Source organism: Trichosurus vulpecula, chromosome 1, assembly GCF_011100635.1.
Source record: "Trichosurus vulpecula isolate mTriVul1 chromosome 1, mTriVul1.pri, whole genome shotgun sequence".
In the NCBI taxonomy this organism is placed as follows: Eukaryota; Metazoa; Chordata; class Mammalia; order Diprotodontia; family Phalangeridae; genus Trichosurus; species Trichosurus vulpecula.
Window position 1 is genome coordinate 164,085,077 of NC_050573.1, and position 25,501 is coordinate 164,110,577.

General features: G+C 41.0%; 2 protein-coding genes across 3 annotated transcripts in view; one reads left to right on the forward strand and one right to left on the reverse strand.

Moving 5' to 3' along the window:
* The window catches only part of WRNIP1 (WRN helicase interacting protein 1), a 30,284-nt gene extending 14,192 nt beyond the window's left edge, over nt 1-16,092 (reverse strand). Inside the window, exons 1-3 of one of the 2 annotated variants that reach the window (XM_036740886.1) lie at nt 14,932-16,092; nt 8,723-8,914; nt 6,761-7,017 (exon numbers count right to left, since the gene is read on the reverse strand). In XM_036740886.1, coding sequence (XP_036596781.1) covers nt 6,761-7,017; nt 8,723-8,914; nt 14,932-15,855 — 1,373 coding nt within the window. In that variant the 5' untranslated portion in view covers nt 15,856-16,092. The remainder of the gene's footprint in view (nt 1-6,760; nt 7,018-8,722; nt 8,915-14,931) is intronic. The other variant, XM_036740887.1, reaches the window with a different exon arrangement.
* Nucleotides 7,012-25,501, forward strand: part of MYLK4 (myosin light chain kinase family member 4) — a 147,905-nt gene continuing 129,415 nt past the window's right edge. Inside the window, exon 1 of the mRNA XM_036740888.1 lies at nt 7,012-7,079. Within this exon, the coding sequence (XP_036596783.1) occupies nt 7,024-7,079 (56 nt within the window). The 5' untranslated portion in view covers nt 7,012-7,023. The remainder of the gene's footprint in view (nt 7,080-25,501) is intronic.

A 25,501-nucleotide genomic window follows, 5' to 3' on the forward strand; every position in this document is an offset into this window, starting at 1 on the left:
CTACTGAGGTGAGTGCGCAGAGATAGGAGATGCGAGCCCGGATCTTCCTTCTTCATCCAGGCTGGAAGTGCAGCAGCTACTCGAAGACCAAAAGCCCCACTGCTAGTTGGCAAAGAAGCTTTAATCTGCTCTTTTTCTAACCTGGACGGTTCCCCCCTCCTTAGGCAGCCTGGTACCTCCCTTCACACCCTCAGGAACTCACAATACTGGTTGGAGGTTTAGTATGGACTTAGTGTGGCTTAGCACACTGCAGTTCACAACTCCTAAACTCAGGCAATTCATCAGCTTCCCCTAGCAAGGATTGCAGGCAGGTGCCATGCCTGGCTCCTTTACTACTTCCTACAAATTTTTTCTAACTCTGATCTTACCCAATGGCCACAAGGATAAAAATTTAAAACACAACTTTTATATTTACTTTGAATTTTAACTTGGTATCCATTTGAGATTCTTTGTCTCTTCACAGGAGACCTATGCCCACTGTTTCAAAGCTAATCAAAACCTTTCTAGTGCTACTGCCCATCTAAAAAGGTCTCTTGCCTTTCCCTTTAGCTCAGAGAAGGAAGTACAAAAATAAATCACTTCCTTCTTCTTTCTTGCAGGGAAGATAAAAAAAAAATCTGTTTGGGAAGTATGTATTTCTGTCTCTGAGAGGCTTTTTTCACTTAAATAACCACACCCTCCCTGAAAGAAGTCTATGCCTCTCCCTGCCACCTCTTCCACTCAAGGTACAAATACGAGCTATTAATATTAGGTTAAATCCACACAATAACAGAGACTAATTAGATGAGGTTATCCCGACCGAGAGTTTCAGATATTGGCTTCTTTTACAAACTGACCCAATGTTATTTCTTCATCACATCCACAAAATATTCTAAACAACAAAAGCAAAAATTAAACAAAAATTATTATATCACCATTTTTCTGGACATGGGCTTAAACATCCTTGTGGGTGGCAAACATAAGACTCTCAGGTCCTTTCTAGCTCTAGCTGACAACCAGTTCTATTTCTCACTGTCTAGACTTTCCTACCTCCTTCCTGGCAGCTCGGCCAGTCATGTCATATACTACCTTTCTCCCCCTCTGCCAGGTCTTCCCCGTTAGAATACGGGTTCCTTATATTTGTATCCTCAGCCTTAGCACAATGCTCGGCACTAGTAAATACTAAATAAGTGCTTTCTAGATCTAGATCTGGGACCCAGGGATCTGAGCTCTAGTCCCTACTCCAGCACCAAACAGTAACTACTTTAAGGGGCAAGTCACTCTCTGGACCTGTTTCCTCATCTGCAAAATGAGAGTTGAGCTAGATCATCTCTAGGCAAGCCCCCTCCCAGCTCTACAGTCCCCCACCACAGGCAGAAAAAAGGAAGCTCTTGTAGTCAAAAAAGCATTTAAGTATAGAATTTGCCAACATCAATGAGAGTAAGACTTTTTAATTCAACTAACCGAAAGAAAGTATTACCAACTCTCAAGTTATCCATGGCAACAGGGTCAGAAAATAGTGCCTGGATGCTTCACAGGACCTGTGTGTGATCTCATCAATGTAAGTGCTCCCTCAATCTGTGTAACTCACAAGCCATCAATACCTTCTCATCCTCTATGATTCTTGTCCATTAGGGACATGGCCAAATGCAGGGGGTCTGCCTCAGTCTTCTTATGTGTTTTGGGTACCGGTACAGCCCATGTATACACATCGTCCTTTACTCTTCCCCACACAAGACTGGCCCAACTCCTTTTCCAATCACACATTTATTTCCTTTATCATATCCCTTTGCTTCTTCTCGAGTGTACATAATAACTGGAACTCTACTGCATCCAGTACTTGCTCTCCCTATGCATTTCTTCAATTCTGACTCCGTTTCCTATATTTTTAACCATATGCAGAGGACGCGTGTCTTGAAAGGATAGGGCCCTCTAAGAGCAAATGAGGCAGGGGAGAGGTGAAGCTCTACAGGGGCAGAATGTGGCATGCATGATTTCTGCAGCTGCTGTGTCAGAAGGTTTTGCTTAACTAATCCTCTCTGTTGTCAGGAAGAAATTCTTTGGGAAGGGTATGGGATTTATCGGGAAATGAGTAGTATAAAAATTACAAAGGGAAAATTACAAAAGGAATCAACAAAAAGGAAAGGAAGGCAGGGAGGAGAGAAAGAAGGAAAGGAAAGAGGTAAGGAAAGGAGGGAGGAAGGAGGGGGAAAAAAGGAAGGTAGCAAGGAAGGAAGGAGGCATGTTTCTCAGGCCTAGGACTGTTATAAAGCAGCTTGCAAGTTCCCAAATGCAATCCAGACTACTCTTCTGCCTCCTGAACTCTGGGCATAGCTCCAGGTCCATCTGTAGTTAGTTATCTGTCCTAGATCAGAGGATCATTATAGGAGTGTATATTAGAGCAGGAAGGGAACTTCTAGGCCATGAAGTCCAACCCCTTCATTTTACACAAAAGGAAAATGAAACCGAGAGAAGAGTGACTTATTTGGGGTCACACAGCTAGTATGCGTCTAACATGGGATTCAAACCTGGGTCTTCCTGACTCCAAGTCCTACACACCATCCATCTGAGACTACTTAATGGATGGGCCAGCCAACTGTATGTCATGGTCTGGACCAGGGGTGGGGAACTTGTGGTCTCAGGGACACACATGGCCTTCTAGTTCCTTAGGTATGGCCTTCTGAGTCCAAGTTTTACAAAACAAATCCTTTTCTTAAGGGGATTTGTTCTGCAAAGTTTGGATTCAGTCAAGGGGCCACACTTGAGGACCTAGAGGGCCACAAGTGGCCTCGAAGCCACAAGTTCCCCACCCCTGGTCTGGACATGTCTAAGTCCACAAATAGCCCTCCACTTTAAAAAATGAATCCATGAAAAAACTCCTAACCTAAACTGCATCCATGGCACTTTGTAAAGTACCTAAATACAAGAAGCACTTTTACACAAATTAATTCCCTCTGTCACAGAATACAGCCAACATAAAATCCAAACAAAATGGCTTCCTATTAACAAGGATTTCCGGATGACACTGTACTGAAACACACTAAAAATCTACTTCATTCAATCCAGCAGTGAATGAAAGAAAAAAACAAAGCAGATTAACTTGCATGCTGGTCACGCTAAGAAAGCATTTAATTTGGGAGTCACAAGTCCTGAGTTTACAACAAGAGAGTTTACATGGGCAAGACCCTGATGGCCTCTGAGTCTCAGTTTCCTAATCTGAAAGTGGTGATGTTTGCATCATCTACCAAATGTTGCTATGGGGGGGGGAGGTGCTCTGTGAATCTTAAAATGTTATATTACCACAGCATGTAGTTGGAGAGGTATCAGTCAGTTAATATGAATTTTCTAGGGCAGGCACTACATATAGATGCACAGCGAATTGGTTCCAGAATTGAACAGTAAGTAGTGACCAAGATAAATCACTTTTCGGAAACCCTACAGTGCTTTCCATGATTCCAAAATACACAATGTTGCAAAAGGCCATCTCTAACACCACTATTATCATGATGCTGCTGTGTGGTTAGGAATTATGTAACAAAATGATCTCCAAAGGAATTAAATGACAAGTAACCCAAAACAGCAATGGAGAGATACACAGTGGTTGTCAACAGGCTGCAGGATATTACTTGTGATTAAGAAGAGGCATAAAAGACATTCTCAAGGATATGAATGACCTTTCGAAAAGGAAGGAGTGGGGTCGGTCATGTAATGAGAATAAGAGACAATAGATGGACAGTGCAAGTGACACATGGGTACCTCCAAGGGATTATAAGAACAAAAGGAAGGTCTCCAGCACATTGAGTAGTTCCTCTAGGAAGGATTTATGGTGAGAACCTGGACAAGAATTACAGGATAAGGAGGTGAGCAGAGGTTAACATCAGCCTTGGTGGAGGGAGTGCCCATACCAGTACAATTATAGAGCCACTAAGCACAATTAATTGATGAGTTTAATTTCCTAATTTCCCCTACCCACTTCTTGTAAGAAAAGAAACAACAGATTGTGAGGAAAATGCTTTGTAAACATTAGGGTGCTATAAATGTGAGTCATTAGCATCATCATCACCAATCAATGACTTCAAAGCGTTCAAGATCCTAGATAATTTAGGAGCTGGCCACCCATGGCCATCCCGAGCTGACTATTAGTAGTCAGAAACCAGATCACTTTCATTTCTCTCCTAATGACAGCTTTCCAGGGTATAGCTCAGGAATGGTAGGGAACACAGGATGGAAAGAAACCATAATAAGAACTTAATTAATTCTAAGTTGTCGGCAATGATATTGGTGGAAGTGAATCACCTGTGGATGATCCCATTAGCAGCAGGAGCCTAAGTATTATTTGTGGTCTTTATTTTTCATTTCCAAAAGGAATTGGAATGGTTTCTCTTCATTTTTAGGAAATGAAGGTAATCAATTTGAATCTCTTGTTCACATGTTTCTCTACAGGATCTGTCTGGTCAGTCACAAATAATCATGAATCTATACATATTGGAAGGATATCTTATCTCAACTACTTCCCCACCCCCATTTGAATATAAGCCAAATCTTATTGTAAGACAGTGAATTCTAACCTCACTTAAAACCAGTAAGAAAAAAAAATGGGAATATTTCAACAACTCAAACAATTCCCCATAGCTATGAAGTTAGAAAGAAAGGCCACACTATCTGCTAGGAGACAGCACTCATCTGCCCAAACTTTAGGTAGCTAATATGACAATCGTCAAGGTAATACATATAAACTCCTTTCACCTTTCATGCCCAGTTAGCTAGCACTCTGTGGGCCCTTAGATATTAGTGTACATTATGGATATTAAAATGTTTGAACACATTTCTTGCTCATGCTTCATCAATATCCTATTACAGTTCCATTCTGAAATGAACCTACCTTATCCTTCCTATGGTCAACGGGCCAAAAATGTTTCAAGTCTTTCATTAAGCAAGGCATAATTCTCAGATCTGACACAGCAAGTGGGGGAGGTCAGGGACATAGAGAGACTGGCGAAACCCAAACCCTGACAAGTGGAGCCTGAAACTATGCCTTGTACTTTAATCCCTACAGAAAGGAGAGTCTCCAAAATTTAGCCAGGGGGCAGCCGCTAACACAGCTGTGTGGGTACACGGACCAAGCAGCATTAACCTCTTCCTAGGCCCAGATTATATTCCACTACACTTTTTCAAATGACACGTGAGTAAACTATATGTGATATGGTGGCTTAAAGAAGATCACGTGTATTAACAAAGAGGAAACTATCTAAACTGTATAATCCAGCTTAAAATTCCCAATACACACTGCTTACACTACAAATTCAAAAAGTAATGAGGATTTAGGAAACTGAAGGTTGTGTTAAAAAATTTTTTTTAAAAAAGTAATGTTCTCCAGAATTTCATTTTTAGTTGAAATTCCTTTATAGTCATAAATTTCCATCTTAGGAGGATTCATTCAAAGAATAAAAATACATTCATAAATTACATGTTTAGTAGAACTTCCATTTCAATGTATTTATCATTTTTAAAAGAGTAAATTCTCGAATGACAAGGAATTAGAATTAGTAAAAAATAAAAGTTTTAAAAAATCTTAAGGACCTCTTCTTTCTAAATTGCACTTAAGAGCTACAGTGTGTTTCACAGGTTTTGAACTAGGAAACCCTGGTATTCCAAAGAATATTCCAAGAAAACATTTAAATGCCAGTTCTGATGGAATACCTCCTAATCAGAGATAAGAGCTATCTTGAGGAGACTGAAGAATATGATCATAGTGGCTGAGTGTGGTCCCCATTTTCCTGCAAGAACATAGGGACATCTGGGAGCTGAGAGTCTGGGGATCCTGCCCCAAAAACTTGGGCCTCAGAGCTACATCACTGTCTTTCCCCCAGTGTACGGCCCTTCCAACTCCGAGTCCTCCCAAAACATCACACCACAGAGCTATCCATACACACCCCAAGTGACTAACACTTGTTAGTTCTACCAATGTATTCCTAATTCCCAAATGAGCTTGGGAAACACTGATCCACTCTACTGTAAAGATATTTTTCTCTCTACAAGTCCTCTATTCACACAAAATACATGGACACACTGAAGCATTTCTAGAAAATAAATCAGGATTCCCTCAGCTAAAAGTGTCCTCTTTCCCATCAAGTTTCCCGCATGCACTTGGTCTGGATCTTTGTCCTTAACATGCCCCCTTTGTATTATACTTCTCATGTACACATTGTATTCTCCTGGTAGAATGTATTAAGTTCCTTTATGTTCATTTTCCCAGATGATGGCAAACTGATTTGCACACAGGAGGGGCTTAATAAATAAACCTTTACTAGTTTTATTGTTTTTCCTGATGGAGCACTAAAATTTTTTGCAATCTTCTCTAAAGCATTTTAGGAACCAAATGACCAAATGTTTCTATTATCATCACCATCATTATTACTGAAATTGATAATATCAACAATAGCAGCTCCCATTTATAGTAGGCTTTATGCTTTACAAAGCAATTTCCTCCTATGACCCTGTGATACTGGCATAGGCAATCACAGCAAAGAATAAGTGCCAAGGCCTTGCTACTGACCCATGAGAGTTACAGACATAGGCACTACAAACTCCACTATAAAACTGCATCCTGATCTAGAGAAGGGGATTATTTTCTGGAGATACTGGTCAGGACAACTTTCTATCCCTTGCTCTTCCCCAGGGCTCCTTTTATTTTCGTCTCCACTGTCCCCACCCTCTCTGGCCACCTGCCAAGAGATTCCTTGGGTTGTATGTGTCCTGCCACAGCTCATAGTCAACTTACTCAGAACTGCTGCTGCTGCAGCTGCTGCTGTTGCCGTGGCTCACAGAGTCCGTGGGCCTGCCCTGGTCCAGCACCCGGAGCCCCAAGGAGCTGACCGCTCGCATTAAAATTGTTTTCATTGCTTCTGCTGAGAGCTTCTCCAGGACAATCACCCGGCACCGACTGAGAAGTGCAGCGTTGACCTGGAAGGAAGGGTTTTCCGTAGTGGCTCCAATCAGGGTCACCGTCCCGCACTCCACGTGAGGAAGGAAAGTGTCCTAGCCATGGGAGGAAAGCAGAAGAAACTGATTCCAGTTAATGACAACCTGCAAAAACCTATGTGAGTTAGTTACCATCACCTACTTTTCAGCTTCTGTCTGTGGGGTTTAAGTGCATCACTCTCTACTTAGTGAAATATGAATGTGGGTACCAATATTTGGTGAGTTGGGCCCTTGTCTGAGTCCAAAAAATACTTTGTGAGCCACCAAATGTATGAGCCTGCTCTCCGCCGATAGCAAAACTAATATATGTGGAATGCTAATCTAGTTTTGACATAAATGTTACTTTTTTCTGGGTCAGTAATGCTTCTCCCTAGCTACTACCCCTGTACCCTCCCACCCCATCCCGGCCTTGCCCAAGGCTGAACTGGAACAATAAGGTTAAAACCAGAACCTTCTCTCTATTTCTTCCCCCAAGAAGAATACAAAGATGAAAAAAAAAAAACATCATTCACTAATCACACATTTTTTTCCCTTTGTAACCTATTTAACCATGTTACTATCCTTACCAAAACTCTTGTGGGCTATGTAGTTGTTATATGCTATTTTATAAATGGAGAGGCAGGGAAATATAATGGATAGAGGGCTGGCCCTGAAGTCAGAAAGAGCTGGGTTCTAGTCCTGCCTCTGACACCTACTGGGCAAGTAACTTAATTTCCTCAGTGCCCATGCCAATTCTCAAGATTACAAATTATGGATGAGTTGCTAATTTGCATAGGTGGGAAAAGGTTTCTGCACCCAGAATTTCCTGTACTGCAAGGTCCAAACCCTTCCAAAAAAACTGTAAATAAGAAATTGAGCCAATCAGCATTCCGATCCCAAGACTGCTTTTGTTTCATTTTGAAAGCAGTAAGTCCTCTTAGAGAACAATTTTCAGTTTCAATTTAAAATTTCTACCCCTGACTAAAATAAAAAATATTCAAGAAAAAAATTCCTCAACCACAAAAATTTTTATTCAGCTTTATTTGGGGCAGATTCCCCCAACTGCATTTAATGCCTAAGTGATACCTGGCTTCACTTTTATTTCAGAAAACCAGACAAGTTAATAATAAAGATCTAAACACCTGACCTTAGAGACGTTATCTTAATAAGAAAGAGTGGGATCAGAGGGAAGAAAATGCAGACCCTTCAGGGACAAAGATACAAGTTCTACTTTACCTAAGGGAAAAAATGATAATGCTTTTGGAAACAAATTACTAAAAAAGATGAATCAAAGTACAAGTTAGAAATCCTACAGAATGGATATTAGTCTAATGTAGTCTTCTTTACTCTTGATAGTTCATCAATCTGTTAAGTATTTCAATTCCCAGGTAGAGAAATCATTCCCAAGTCAGTAAACAAAACATTCTGAAGGGGTGAAAAAAATCTGGACCCTTTAAAAGTGTTTGGATAAACCTGTCTTATATTTCTTTTCTGAAGTAATAAGATAACAGGTTTAGAGCTAGAAGGCACAAAAAAAAGGTCATCTAGTCCAAGCCTTCATTTTATAGATGAGGCACCAGGGCCCAGAGAGTAGCTCAAGGTTGCACAAGTGATAAGTAGTTGAGCTGGGATTTAAATGTAGGTACTTCAAACTCATTACCTCGTGCATTACCTGGAATTTGTGTAGCACATTCTATGTCCCTTCAAAGGTGTTGACTCATCTAAGTCCCTTCATATGTAATTCTCAGGGTCACCCTGAGACAGAGGGAAAGACATTAAGTACCTGCTGAGATTTATTGAAACGATGAATCTCATCAATAAAGAGGATGGTTTTCCTTTTGAAAAAGTTCTTTTCGTTTTGGGCTTGTTTTATGACATCTCGGACATCACTTGTCTTGGCGCTTGTTGCAGACAGAGTCACAAACCTCATGCTATTTTTCTTGCTGTTGTTGGCTATGATATATGCCAAGGTGGTCTGAAAAAGATGACAAGCACAGAAACCTTAAGTCACTGGTTCAACCCAGAGAAGAAGCACTTGCTGCATTAGCCAACCCAGAAAGGCAAGCCAAAACAATTTAGCTGACCCTACGCTTTAAAAAGGAATTTAGCAGTATGATAACAATCTCGAATGCCCAAACAGCCTTCTCACCCCTCCCTCCCCCTAAAGAAATCGGGTGAAATGAAACAGGAAAGCAACCAAATCTCTTCCTGACTCTGAATCCTCTTCTTCCTACCTCCCCTTTCTAGGCCTGTAGAATCTTTGGTATCCCTGTAAAAAGAGCCAGTGTCCTGATTTAGCACTGGGTGACAGCTGTACTATCTCACTAAAGAAAAAAAGAAAATTCTCCCACCCCCACCCTATTTCTCCTTTTGGCAGAAACAAGGGAAAAGATACAAGGGAGGAAATAAAGATCACTGTATCATAGAACTTGATGGGACTTAAGAGTCCCTCCTTCCACTGCCTTCCTATCTCCTAATTAACAGATGGGGAAACTGGTGATATTAGGTTTAGATGAAACCTGTAAACTTTCTATAGCTAGCCCATACCATCTAGTCACTTAAGTGACTCTAAATGTCGACAATTACTTTTCTTTTTTAAAATAAGTTTTCACTGAAATCATCTTTACATTGCCAAAATTTCCTCTTGTATCCCTCTTCCCTCTCCTAGAAAGCCATCCATCACAACAAAAATTTTTTTCAATTCCCTCCTTTCAAAGCAAAAAATTAATAACAACTCAGTTTGCTATTATTAAAAGATATGGGCAGATAAGTCTAGGCTGAAGAAAGGAGATGGGGGAGGAGATTATTTCAGGAAGGCAAAAGCCCTTCCTTGTTAACAGCAACCTAGACCTTAAAGGACTGTTCAGAGTTTAAAATTTAAAGTCTTCAAATAGAGCCTCTACTACTCTTCTACCACACCCCCTGACCTTGGGAACCCAGCTTAATATACACCACATATGCCATGATTAATGGTCAGTCACCAGTCATCCCATAAGCAGTAGCCCTCCCAAAGCCATTTATTTGCCTGGCATGTTCCCATGAGCTCACTTCTTCCTTAATTTCCTCTCACAGGGTATTGTTCCTAATAGGAGCCAATACAACACCAAAGGCCCTTTCTTTACCACATGAGGGCACCAATGTCAGACCAATCATTTTAGTGGTAATCCATGAGAAGCTTAAGGGTAAACCTTCTGGAAAGCAACATGCCACCCCCTCCACCATCTACTCCTCTACCCTAGTCCCCAACAGAAAGAAATGAAGCCAGGAAGGGATAGCAATGGAAAAGATATTCAGAACTACAATAAAACAAAAAAAAATTATTTGGAGGTTTGAATTGATCTACATACATAGAAACTGCTAATTCAGATGATAAAACGCCAAATGAGAAACTGAAATTAAAGACTCAATACTGAAAAAACAGAGGTGCAGTTCAGAAGGTTGAGCTCAGTCAGAAAGACTTGGAGCAAGTCCCTTCTCCAATACATACTGTGGGCAAATCATTTAATTCCGAGGAGCCCCCAGGCAATTCCCTAAGATTAGAAGTAGCAAAACAGGTCCAGTATGCATTGGTTGAGGGAATTTTGTCAACCAATAAAATCATACTTCTGTTTTCCCTTCCAAATTAATAAGTCTTAAAAGTTTTTAAAAAGTGAAAAATGTGGCACAGCTTAAAAGACGTTTAACTGAAAACTCTGCTTTTTCAACCTCCTTGGATGCCCAAACTAGCTTCCTGACCTCCTAGTCTGAGCTAGGGAGGTAGCTTCTTTTGCATACCTGTGACATCTTCCTGACCTCTGACCTTTTCTCCTACATGGGCTTGCTAAGGAAAGAATGACAAACTTGGAACTTAAGTGGTGGGGGGTGGGAGGGATCATACTAAGATGAAACATTACTGGTATACCCTCTCAATCTTTTCTTTTTGCAAAGAACCAGTTGGGAGGCAGTCTGGTATAGTGGACAGAGAACCAGTCAGAAAAACTTGGGTTCAAATCCTGCCTCCGACCTGGCAGGGAAAGGGGTGGTGGTGGTGGGGAAATCACTACACTTCTCAGTGCCCCCAGGCAACTCTCCTAAAACTGCCTAAGCCAATCTGCCATGGTTGGGGCAATTTCTAAGTTAGGAGTGCCCTCAAAGAAAGTACAAAAGTCAGTCTGGAACAACAAAAATTAAAAGGAAACAAATCTGCCTCCAAGCTGTCACTTTTGGATCCTATTTAATTATTAAGGCACCTCAGCATTTGAAAAGAGAAATGAATAGGCCAATGTGCTTGTAGAATAATCCCAAGATGTTTAGAAAAAGAAGTTAAATTAGAGATGTTTGGTTGACAAGATCAACTTCCCAAGAAGTTTAGTAATTAACTCATCTATCATAAAAAGAGGCCTTGAATCCTAGTAAGATCGTAGGGGCATTACAAGTAATAGTACCAATTACTCATAGCATTTTGTTGCTGTAAATACGTACACTGCTATCTATATAATGCAAGAATGGTACCAAATACAAAATAAGATCCAGTTGGCTCCAATCTGTTCCTAAAGCAGACAAAATCTATCAAACAGAATTGCCACATTAGTTAGCACTTAGCAATGGCTTGTATGCACTGCAATCTAGAAATGGTCACTAAATTCTTCCGACTTTATTTAGACTAGAAGGCTGCAGCTTTGATACTGAGTAGGCTGGAACAAAGAACAGTTGTCCATCATTTTAAAACATCGAATTTTAGAATTGAAAAATAATTGGCTCAGGACAGACATAAAAAATTCCAGCAGTCATCACTCCCCTCCTCTCCTTTATTAGGACATCTCTTTAGAAAATAGGTTGTTTTCACCTCACCTGAGAGAAGGTTTTGAGTTTAAATTTCAATAAACATCCATTTCTGATAAAAGTCCTAGCACCTGCTCTTGACACCAAGAGGGTTGGGAAGTAATGTGTTTTTCCTCCTTCCAAAGGGGACAGGGAAGGGTGTAGTGCTTAGTGTAGATTTGGTGACAAAGGAGTGCAAATAACGGGTTACCCAGTCACTTAAGTAAGTACTGTGGTATCCCTTGTATCTCTTCCTTTGTTTCTGCCAAAAGGAGAAATAGAGTGAGGGTGAGAGAATTTTCTTTTTTTCTTTACTGAGAGTACAGCTGTCACCTAAAGAATAAAGGCATCCCTAACACATTAAAGAACACCCCCATCCAACTTTTTAAATGTTTACTCTGGACTTGCCAATAGCCATTTGCTATGGGCAAATAATCAGTTAGCAAAAGATAGCTTTGAAATACTAGCAAAGAGTGCTTATTTATTTTGTCCTAAAGTAAAACAATACTCAATTAAGTAACTGGGAAGGCAATTCCTTCCTCGTAAAGCTGACTTTTCTTTTGGTCTACCCGTTATGATTTAACCAGTAATGGGAACTCCCAGGATAGCAATTCCCTCCACAGATGCAGTCTGGTAATTCATCCATTTATACCTAGAAGGTAGCCTGGAATGTTGAGGCTGACTAGCCCATGCTCACATGGCAAAGAGCAGGACTTGAACCAAGGTCTTCAGACGCCTCTAGCTGTCAAGTTGGCAAGGTGAAACTTCCAGAATCCAGATTGTGAACCTTTCATTTTTCTGGTAATAATGAAATTCATGTAAATTTTGTTTGTGGCTGTGATTTGAATTTTACTGGTGTATTAAATAAATTTATTGATGTATTAAGCTCCCCAGAGAAAAGTCCTGCTACCAAAGCAGTACTCCAACAGTTTTGCAATCTAAACTCTTAAGTAAATTCCCAGGAGCACTGAATAGTTAAATGACCAGAGTCCCTCCATTCATTAAATGTCCCTGGCTACATTTGGCCAAGAATCTCTCTATTTCCAATCAGGTCCCTCTGATTCCAAGGCTAGCTCCATAGAACCTACAATTGCCTCTTTCAAGTAACTAAAAGGATGAATATTACATTTGGTTTAATGAATCCAATTAAGTTTTAACATAAATAAAGACACATCCTATTGTGTCTTATGCCTGACCTAGAGTCTTCTGTTGGTTAAAGTTAAAAGATGACAATTCAAATGTAAAGATAAGGTCATGTTTCCATGCCAATTCTTCGTATCAAATGGAAATATGGGAGGCGGGAGGGGAAGATGGAGGGTGATTCAGCAGCATTCACTCTGTCATAAGGTTATCCTATAGGACCTGGGGATTTTCCCTATTTGGTATTCCCACGCATCCTACGTTGTAAGCCATAGAGACCCTATTCAGGTTGCAAGCACAGGCAGCAAATCTGGATTTGAGAAGCTAGATCCCTGAAGACAGCGATAACATTGGAGATGTCTTATTTTATTTATGTCTGCCACCCAAGAGAGCCATTAAGGGCTCATGTGTACTTTTGGCCTGGTTTACATTGGTTCCATGCAGTCCACAGTTGTCCTAATAAATTTCCTGTCTACATAACAAAGCAATAGTAATTTCGATCAGTAAAGTTTAAACCAGGTCACAAACTAGGCTTAGGAAGAACCAACAAAGGGAGGCCACTTGAAGAGTTAATTAAATGGCTGCTTAAAATAGATTAACATCTTAAAGAGAGGCTGTGTGGAGTAATGGGTGGAGCCAGACAGAAAGCCAGGGAAGACCTAAGTTCCAGTATTATTTCTGAAACACACTAGTTGTCTGACCCTGGGCCATCTGTTCAACTTCTCTGTGTAGTAGACAGTTAAGTTCCACATAAGTACCCACTTGCATTATCGGGGGAGTTTCCTCACCTGGGAGTTCCCTAAACCAAAGAAATCACGAGTTCAGTGCCTATCCTTCTAGAAGCCACTTAATCCAACCTTCCACTAGATGTAAGAAATCTCCCCTACTTCCATTTTAACTTATGGTTATCCAGATAATTCATACCCAACATATAAGCATGGCATGGTCCACTGCTGGACAACTGTAGTTGTTAGAAGGCTCTTTCTTATAAAGGTAGGATGGAAGAGCAGATAGAGCACCTTATCAATAGGCAAAAAATGTGGGTTCCAGTGAGTCAGCTTTGAAATCATTAGCTCTGTAGTTTCTGGCAAATCACATTCCCTCTGCTTCTATTTCATTTTCTGTAAAAGGGGCACAGTAACTTTTATTATTATAAAATATTATTTCTGTAAAGTCTCTTTACCTTACAATTGTGGGAGGAGGCATGTGAGATAATATACGTAAAAGATACATAAACTAGAATGAAGAACTGCTGTACAAATGGAAGGTATACCTAGAATTTCAAAATACTTGTATATCGAAATCCTATCTCCCTCCCTCCTATTTATCTTATCTCAGTTTTGAAGGAGGTGGGGCGATGAAGAAGAAATAGTGCACTGGTATCTTCTGATGAGTTATTCTTCAAGTTTTTAAGCTGCGGGTCCCAATTGTAAATTAGGCCCCGTGTGCTCCATTAGAAATGATTGTAAACTCCAAGAGGACAGCCTTTTTGTATCCCCAGCGCTTAACACAGGGGGCACTTAATGTTGACTGCTCTATTTCAGTATCTTGCCACCTTATACTTTAAGTCTCACAGCAATAGAAATTTACAGAATTATCAGTAGCAGCCAGAGGCAAAGCATACAGGATTTGGAATCAGATTTTGGAGCTGGGTTTATATTCCAGCATTTTTTGTTTAACTAGTTGGGGGGAGAGAGAATCATTTAACTTCTTTAGCCTAGTCTGACTCATTTGTAAAATGAGGGGGTGGGACTAGAATAACTCCAAGATCCTTCATATTCTAAACCTCCAACTCGGCATTTGCTGTCCACCCAAAGGGGAGAGGAGGGGAGGACTTTCAGCTAAAATATTCTCTGCACCATTCGGGCAAAACCTTTGCATTCCTCCTAGGAGCAGCTGCCTAGGCCTCTGAGCCATTGTATTAACTCTGGCATTTTAAAAAGCACTAACAATAGGTCCTGGGGCACAGAGTGAATGAAAGCTTAGGAAGGAGATGGAGGAAGGGGGGCGAGGGAGGGTTCGACTCCTCCTCGAAGGCGACCCCCCACTCACCTTGCCGCATCCCGGAGGGCCCCAGAGGATGAGGGAGGGGATCTCGTTGGACTCTAGGAGGGACCTCAGCAGGGTCTCCTGGCCCACCACCTTGTTCTGTCCTATGTACTCCTGCAGCGTGGCGGGGCGCATCTTGTCGGCCAGAGGCTTGCCCACCAGCTTCTGCCAGATTTCCTCGCGGGCCGGGGTCCGGGGCTGAGCGCGCCCGGGGCCCAGGTGCCCGGCGCTCTCCCGGAAGGTGGCGGTGGAGGGCGCCGAGGCCTCCCAGTCCTCTCGGTCCTCGTCGTCGTCCTCGCCGCCCATCGCCACCGCCGCCGCCGCAGCAGCGGCCGCCGCCTCGTCGTCGTCTTCATCCTCGTCGTCCTCGGAGCGCTCGCTCTCCTTCCAGCACCTCGGGGTTGCAGAGACAGCGGCTGCCGAGGAGGAGGCGGCGGCGGACGCAGAGGCTGCAGCCGCCACTGGCCTTTTGCTGGACACCTTCCTCCGCAGGGGCAGCGGACTCCCGGCCGGGCCCCGGGCGAAGGCGGGGATGCCGTGGGCGCCGGCGCACGGGCTGGGGCAGCGGTCGTAGGGATCCCTGCCGTCGGGCGGCCCCGGTTCGTCCGGCTCGTCGGCCTCGCCGTCGCTGCTCTCGCCGGTCGGGGTGGCGGGAGGTAGGCGCAGGGAGCCCCCGGACAGGCGCCTCCTCTTGCAGCCGCCCGGCGGGGGCGGAGGCGGCGGCGGCGAGCTCGGCCTCCTCCCGGGCTCCGCGGAGCCGAGGCTCTCGTCGTCGTCAGGCTCCGAGAGGCCGGCCGGGTGCAGCAGCAAACATCTGTCCAGGTGCGCGTTGATGTGGGCGGCGGGCAGCGCCTGCTGGCACACCGGGCACTGCACCTGGTGCAGCTGCGACAGGAAAGGGTCGTCTTCCGGCCCGCTCACCTCCATCGCGGCCCTTCCTCTCGCCCAACCCCCGCCCCGGCCGCCGCCGGAACCCGCCCGGGATCCCAGGCCCTGCAAGATGCAAAGGCCCCTCCGGGAGCCCTGGGGCCGAGAGCAGGAGGGCGGCTTCTGGGATTCCCGGAGCCCTGCCGGCGACGGGCCTGGGAAAGGGGAGAGGGAGAGGAAGGAAGGGCACTCCAAACTTCCCGTCCCGGCCCGGGCTCGGGCCTGCGGCGCCTCGAGCAGCACTTCGGGAGCTGTAGTCCCGCCGCAGCCGCCGCCGCCGCCGCCGTCGCCCGGGCTCGGCCGCGCCCAGCCCCACTTCCTGCTCTGGCTCCGCAGCCGGGGGGGAAAGAGCCCCGGGGGTGGTCTTGGCGGGAAGCGCCGCTACATTGTGTCTTTTCTTTACCTCCCCTGGGCTCGGAGCGTGAGTGTGCGTGCAGGAGGGAAAAAGTGCTTCAAATTCGAGAGCTTCGAGATTGGGCTGGGAGCTGCAGGGGTAAAAGTGTATTATTGTCCGCCTTTTACTCTTGACAGTTTTTTTTTTTCCTAATCCTTCTCAGCTGCCCTGAACTTCTAGGAACAGATGGGGAATCAGAGAAAGCACTCTGAGTTGAGGTTTGCAGGAATATAGTATGTTTTTAAATCACACATGCACACATCTTGTGTATTATAAAAATCATCATCAGCAACATATTTGCATCTTTAGAGAGTGCTTTAAAGTTTACCAAGCATCTTCTTTACAATGACCTTAATTTTTCCAAATATTATTATTATTTTAACAATATACGAATGAGAAAATTGAAGGTTAGAATAGAAAAAATGATTTGCCCCGGGGGTCGCCGAAGCCATTAATTATTAAGTTGCTTTAACTATTTTCAAGCCAAGCCCTATCTTGTTCTACATGTCACAGACCCTCGGTATTAGAAGATACCTCTCCATTGTTAAGGGGTCCCCTGAATGTGTCCGATCATCTAATAACAGTAAGAACACTACCAGAACAGGAGTCTATTGTGCAACATGTCCCCAGAGTGATTGTATTCTCTCTCCTTTAGTAACTTTGGGTGACTTTGGTACCCTCCCTGAGGCTGTTTCCTTCTCTGTAAAATGTGGGGTTTAGACCTGATGACCTCTCAGGTCTTTTTCAGTTCTAGATCTTCTATGTTCCTTGGGTATCCCATTCAACAATTCAACAGCATTTAAGTCACCACCCAAGTATGTTATTGTTGTTCATTGTTTTTTTTTTTCAGTCATGGTGGTACTCTTCCATGACCTCATTTTGGGTTTACTTGGCAAAGATACTGGAATATTTTGCCATTTCCTTTTCCAGCTCATTTTACAGATGAGGAAAATGAGGCAAACAGGGTTAAATGACTTACCCAGGGTCACACAGCTAGTAAGTATCTGAGGCTGGATTTGAACTCAGGAAGATGAGTATTTTTGACTCCAGGCCTGGCACTCTCTCCACTTCCCTACCTAGCTGCCAGAGTACAGAGCGTAGGATCATAAGTTTAGACTTATAAGAGATCCTAGATTGTCTTTTAGCATAACCCCTTCATTTTACAAGGGCCTCCCTGAGCTAGGTGCTGGACCCTAGCACACAGGTGACCTTACCTTGGGGGAGCTAACCCTTGAGTAGGGAGATAAAACACACTTCCATATAAAATCAACACTTTTACCTTATAAGTATGTTAACAGATAGCATTTATATAGTGCTTTTAGGTTTGCAAAGATCATCTCATTTGATTCTCACAACAACCCTATTAACTAACAACGGTAAAAGAGAGAAACAGTAAAACATTTAGAAGCACAAGAAGTCTTAAATAACCTCAAGGAATCAGATAGGCTTTGCTGAGAAGGTAGTACTAAAATTGGGCTTTAAAGTTCCGGTAGGAATACATTAGGCTTAGTGGGGTGTGGAGGGCATTGCATCCACAGTCTGCTGGGGAGTAAAATATATGACTGGAAAGCTAGAGGGATACCAAACTGTTGAGCACTTTGAAGGTCAGAAAAAGAGCTTGGAAAATTTCACCAGTAAATAGTAGTGGAGCCACCAAAGGTTTTTGACAAGAAGAGCAAATATTAAGGAATAAGAATGGTTGCTCTGGGAATAGTGTGAAAAACAGATTGGATGGAGGAAAAAAATAGAAGCATAGGGACACATTAGGAAAGTCCAGGCAAACTGTACAGAATGGTGACAGTGGTCATAGTGATAACTGAGATTTCATAGCATTTTAAAGTTTGCAAAGATCTTTGGTTGCATATATAGATTTTGCCAAGATCTAGGTCTTCACACTCACTTCCGGACATCTCCCAGCAATTCACTTCTTCCTGCCTCCTCTTATTTTCTAACTCCCCTTTATCTGTTGTCTTTCTTCATTAGAACATAAGCTTTTTGAGCCCAGGGACTATATGGCTTGCATTTGTATCCCTAGTGCTTAGCACAAAGCCTGGCACATAGAGAGCACTTGATAAATCCTATCTGTTATTGATATATCCATCCGTCATTTTATTTGAACCGCACAACTCTGTAAGGTAGGTAGTTATAGGTATTATTATTCTCATAGGGCAGCTGGAAGATGGTGTAGCACATAGAGCACTGGGCCTAGAGTCAGGAAGACTATCTTCCTGAGTTCAAATCTGGTCTCAAGACACTTACTAGCTGTGTGACCCTGGGCAAGTCACTGAACCCTGTTTGCCTCAGCTTCCTCATCTGTAAAAATGAGCTGAAGAAAGAAATGGCAAACTATTCCAGTATCTTTACCAAGAAAACCTTAAATGGAGTCACAAATCGTCAGACAGGACTGATGCCACTGAACAACAATGACAAATGTTCTCATTACAAACAGAAGAAGCACGATTATAGAGGTTGTGACTTTACCAAGGCCACAAAGCTAGTAAATATTAGAGGCAAGATTCAGAACCAGGCCTTCCTGACTATATGTTCAGCATTCTGTCCACTAATAATAATAATAATAGTTAACACATTCTACCTTTTAAGGTTTGCAAAACACCTCATCTATATGGACTCTAAAAATTGTTTACTTATCTATATAACATATATTTCCCCATCTCCCTCCTTGCAGGTATAACCACCTTGAGGGCAGCACCTAGCTTAGTGTCTTGTACATAGCATGCACTTCATAAACACCTGTGGACTTGAATTAGTTTGGGATATACTGAATTTGAGATACTAGTGGGGCATTCAGGTGCAGGTGACTTGTCAGCAGTTGACAGCCCCAGGTGTTGGTTAGGAAGGGACTCAAAAGAGAGGTTGGAATTGAAGAGGAACATTTGATAATCATCTACATCAAGGCAGTCCTTGAAGCCAGAGTTGTAAATCAGATTGCTAAGGAAAAATGTGTACAGAAAGAGGAAACTAAAGGAGACATCTCCCAGGTAAAGGGATCCAGGAGAGGATGCAGGACTATTGAAGGATACAGAGAAGTAGCACTTAGGGAAAGTGGGTTACTCAACATCATGTATAGCAGAGGATGAAGAGGGTGTTATATATGTATATATATAATATGTATACATACACATATATACATATAGTTTTCATTCATATATTATCAAGTTAATATGTGCTTGGATATTCTATGACTTCAAGGTAACTTCAAGGTGAAGGTGGACGTAAGAGAGATGAAAACATGGCTCATCTGAAAAATGAGATGGGCTAACTCTTTGCACCCTCACACCTGCATATCATGAACACTTTCTCCCAGAAGAGAGTTAGAAAGCCTAGGCATTAGAAACAAATGAAAGTGACTCTATCTTAAGAGACTTGAAACAATTGGTTACTGGTATGAGTCACATCATAATCAGGTGTCTGTAATCTGACTATTGGTTAGTTAAAACAAATTTAAAGCAACATCTAATTGGGAGAAAGGCTAAATAAAGTAGAAATTTGTTTTGCTTTACTATATGTATTTATTACAAGGGATTTGTTTTTCTTTTTTCTTTTCCAGTAGGGAAGAGATTGAGGGAGATAGGATTAAGATAGCAAAAAAAAAAAAAAAGGGAAAAGAGGGTCATCGATCCATCTTTTGAAAAAAAAAATGCAGAGAACAGAACAGAAAGAAGCATAGACAAATGGCTTTTTAAATAAAACACCTAATATGTGCTAGGCATTATAGCAAGCTGTACCTAATAAAGACCTAGAGTTTTATGGAAGATCTTCTTTCTGACATATATGTATATAAAATCTTTATTTCCACATACATGGAAATAAAGGTTTTATTTCATGTTTAAGTTCAGAATAAAAATAAATTTAAAACATAAGAAGGCTAATATGAGAAGACTGGGAACATTTGCGATGGCTTAAATCTGACCTATTCAAGGTGAATAATTGATGACAAAAAATGGAACACAGAAAAAGGCAAAGATCACTGACTTTCATTTCCTACAAAGTTTAACACTTGCCACAATAAGAAGGCTAAAAGATCTCAGAAACAAGATTAGAAACAGACACTTGATCCTCATAGAGCAGGCGATAATGGGTTGGGACACAAAGCTGAAGAAGACAATAAAATACTATGAGCAGCATTACCTTGTAAAACATTGAAAAGCAGAAAAAGGAAAAAATAATTTTACAAATAGCTTGGCCTGAGACCCAACTGAACCAATGTAGATCAAAGATGAAACTTGTTGGAAGATAGCAAAGAGGTTGATAATGGAACAAATTGTTAACATTTTCTGTAACAATTCATTTGATTATCAGTGGCAGAGAATCTACTACATTCAAATTCAACACCTCAGTCTCTTACTGCTGGTCTGAGGAGTAGAAAGAACACTTGAGAAAACAATTCTGGAAAGAGTGACTGGACCAGACCTAGTACAGGGAAACACTCGTTGAAGATGACCCAAATCTTAACAGCTTTTCAGTATCCCTTAGGGAGGAGGAGAAAATAGTGAAAGAATGAGTTAAATACACATACACAGAGATACAAAACATCAATAACTGTCAAACTGTATGCCTACTTTCTCATCTTTAAAAATTACTATTGAGAATATTTTATGTAAACATTCAAGGTATACTTGATGAAAACATGAGAAGGCAACAGATAGATTTCTGAAAATAATTCCCTGCACTGCTTCACAGGCACACAGTGATACACTGGAAGGTACAGAGCATACAAGACTTCACTGCATTTATTTTGTGTTGACTAGCAAAAATATTTTCACTCAGAGCAAAAGTCTTAATAACTCATCTCCAACAAATTTCTCATAAATGTGTTAAGATTATACAAGAGGAATCTTTGATAAGTACAACCAATGAAATAACTATTCAATGAACCATTAATGGTTTTTTTTTTAATTTAAAAAAATGTTCATTGACTCTTTTTGCTTTTACATCATTGACATTTCTGGATATACCGTCACTATTCCGCTACTGATTTCTCCATTGCAACAGACAAAAAACAGTTAAGCAACAGTAGATAAAGTGACCATGTATGACAACATGTGCAACATTATGCACTCATTGTCTCCCACCTTTCTCCTTAGAGTAATGTTTCATTATTTGTTCTTGAGGACCATTAGTGCTTTGCTTTGTTTTCATTTACTCAGAGTTCAGTTTTCTTTTAGTTATCTTTTCATTTGCACTGTTATAGTCATTATGTTCCTCTGGTTCAACCCATTTCACTCTGTCTCAGTTCACACAGATTTTAGTGAGTTCTTTTCAGTTTCTCATCATTCTTTACTGCACAATAATGTTCCATGTTATTCGTATATCACTGTATATTTAGCCAGTGGGTGTCCACTTTGTGGTTAGTAGATACCACAAAGAGTGCTTCTATGAATATTTTGATTTATGTTGGGATCTTGTTTCTTGTCTTCTCTACTGTCCTTGGGTCATGTGCTTAGTTAAACATGGATCAAAAGCTGTGATTATGTAATTACTTTGATGGGTTACGGGGCCTGGGTTCAGGGGCTTTGGGGTCCAGGTCCCAAAGATATGGTCATTTCCTTTTAGGGGTCCAGAACCCATCCCCAGCACTTTCCTTGTGGGCCTGACCCAGCCCAACCTTCAATTCTCTGTTACCTCTGACCCAGCCCAACCTTCCAATTCTCTGTTGCCTCCAGGTCACCCCAGGCTATTTGCCACTCTTTGATCACATCCAAATCTTCCCACAATCTTTTTCCATATAAAAAAAGTCAGTCTTGTCCCTATCAAATGCAGATTCTTAAAATCCTGCCTACTTCTATTGGCGACATAATAAACCTTGTCCCTGACTGAAAGAAGGCTTGAGTGGTTAAATTCTTTCAAGGCAGACCAATGCCATTTGAATATTTTGGTTTATGTTGGGATCTTGCAACTTGGGGGGTTCCCAGCACCCTTAGACTACAACAACCTTACCTATATAATTCCAAATTGTTTTCTTGAAGAGTTAGACCAATCCACAGTTCCAATAACAGTGTATTAGTGTGCTTGTCTTCTCATACCTTTTCAACATTGTTTTAATTTTTTGTTATCTTTGCCACTTTGCAGGTTGTAAGGTAAAAATTTAGTTATTTAAATTTGTTTAGATTAGTTATCTAAATTTTCTCTTATCATTAGCGATTTGGAGCATATTTTCATGTGGTCATTCATGGTTTGCTGTTCTTTTGAAAACTTTTCCTATCCTTTAACCACTTAGTGAATTGAAGAATAACTCTTAATGTGTATCAATTCCATGTATATTTTGAGTGTCAAATATACCCTTTGATATCATTTGAGATATAAATCAGGGAGATAGATTTTTATGAAAATTGTAATCTTTCTCGTAGAAGATATTTTGCATGAAATACAAATATAGGATGGATTTCCTGTAGATCAGTGGTTCTTAACCTTTTCTGTCATGGATTCTTCTGCCACTCTGCTGAAGCCTAGCTACTATCTCCCACCTCAGAAAGTCTTTCTAAATTCAGAAAATAAGATCCATAGGATCACGAAGGAAGCCAATTATACTGAAATACAGTTATAAAAATATTTTAAAATGTCAGAACCCCTGCTAAAGATAAAAATAGCCAGCATTTACAGAGCATTTTAAGTCTCGAAAAGAAAGCACTTTACAAATATTACCTGATTTGATTTCCTACAAGACTGGATAGTATGTGCTGTTATTATCCCTATTTTAGAGGTGAGAGAACTGAAACAAACAATTTAAGTGATTTGCCCAGGGTCACACAGTTAGTATCTGCAGCTGGATTTGAACTCATGTTCCTGACTTCAGGTCTAGTGCTCTCTCCACTACGCTACCTTGATGCTTAGCTGTTCTTAGATGGTGAGGTCATCCAGATGCTCCTGTTTACATAGGCTATTGCATTGATTGCATTTATTCCTAGAACACTTAGAGCTCTTCTCAACGAGATCCATGATTACCCAAAAGAGATCAGCCTGACAATTTTGATGATTAAAAAAGTTCTGAGAGCCATAGTTTCTGGGTAATTGAATCATTTTATTAATAAGGCCAGCATGTTTATTAATAAAAGGATTGTCATTTGGCTGTCTTTCTTAGACCAAAGACCCCTTATGGTGGTGGGCTTTATGTGCCCTTCAAAGAGTAAGTGGTAACAATCAACTCTGATTGGTTAACAATTAATGAAAAAATGAGTATTATAATGAGAGGCTGGACTATATTACAATGAGGGTCTTAGGGTATGTGACTTGGGTCATCCAAATCTTGGTCAAGGAGACTTAGTAATTTCCATATCACCTGTCTGACAAAAGGGAGGATCAACACTTCCCCAGATGTGTCTGAGCAAACACAGGAATGCATCCATTAGCCCAAACTTAGAATTTCTTTCACTCTCTGATTAGACCTTGGCCCGGATACATCTTTGATTTCTCACACTGGTTGATTTCTGGATGAGGAAGTAGAAAAGGGGCAAAACCTTGGTTCTGGTTCAATAATTAGTTATTAAATACAAGAGAAAAATACTTATTTCTCACACAATCCATGTAGAAAAAAATTCTATGGATTAAAAACTACCTATTGTCCAGACAATGACATATAGTTCATTGAGTTTACAGTATTAAAGTGGAATTGGAGCAGCAAAAGGACAATGGGTTGGTCTCAGATTTGAACTGTAATAAGGCACATGCTAGATTACATTTGGAAAACTGTGTAGTACCTTTTTCTTGTTCTTTGGCAATTCAAAGCTGATCCTTGGTGTAAAAAAAATCATTAAAAACAACACACAAAGCCTGGGGATGCTTTATGGATGCAAATCTTGCAATGCCACAGAATTCAAAGGAATCAAAAGAATGAGGATAGCACAAAAGGATAATGGTGGTATGTATGATGGACACAAATAAAGTGTACAATATGTGACACAAATGAGAAAGGAAGTGGAACAGTCATGTGGCAAGAGGGAAGACTGATAGATGACTCCAGTGTTGCACTGGTACCCAAGAAATTTTAAAATACCTATGGGAAGACCTCCACATGAATAGATGGAATCTTTAGGGAGGATATATGTTTGAATGTGCACAGAAAATTTTGAAGAAAAAACATGAAGAAGGGAAAGTGAGGTATCCTTCCCCTTTTGTTTTCATTAAAATTGGTAGAGTATTTTTTATAGTAGAATGAAAAGAAACACCCATGAATTGGGGAATGACTAAACAAACTGAAGTACATTAATGTAATGGGATGCTATTTTGCTGTGCAAAATGGAGAATGTGAAGAAAACAAAAAAAATGCCCAATGATTTTAATAATGTAAATGAAAAGAACCTCAAAGCTATTGAAAAGGAATGCTGTGATACTCTACTAACTCAGCTTGGCCCCAAAGAAGAAATATGAGAATTCTTTGCAAAGAAGAGGGACTATGAGTATGGAACATTTATGCAAGGTCAGGCTTGGTTGATATGTAGACTAATTTTGCTGAACTGTTTTTTCTTTCTCTTTTGTATTTCTTGGTTGTAAAAAGTCAGCTTTCTACAAAGGGATATATAAGGAAGTATAGATGATATAAAATCAAAAAATAGCTAGACTTATTTTTATGAAAGAAAAATACAGAAATTAGCATGTGTTTTTTAAAATATGTGATAAGCTACTGCAACCTCTCTTCTGAGAGTTTTGCATTTTCCCCTTCTGAACACCTTAAAAATTATTTGAAAAGGTAGCATCCAGCAAAATATAGCAATCATTTATTTGGACAATGATAATGAAAATATAGTTTATTCCCTAATCTATCAACGGAATTTCTAACTTTGACATGTCTGAATGTATATACAATGGCCAAATACCTCCTCACTCTTCCTATTCCCTGGAAGGCTTCTTCCTTCAGTGAAAGTAGGATAATCTCTGTCCATGGTAGCCTGGCTACTATTTTGCACATCTCTGTGACCTCATACTCTGCTACTTATAGTCAGCTGGGTGGTATAGTGGTTAGAGTGCTTTGCTAAAATTAGGGATAATAATTAGGGATAATAACATCACCAGGGTTGTTGTGAGAATCAAATGACATAACATATGTAAAGGGCTGCTTTACAAAACTTAAAGCATTACATAACTGCTAGCTATTATTGTTGCTATTATTGCTATAATTATTACTTCCTCTGTTCAGATTTTCCATTTTAAAAAACTAGATTATCAGGATTCATGCTTAGGCTATAAGACAGATAGTGGTGGTGGTGGTTTTTTGGTTTTTTTTAATTGGGCAAGTAC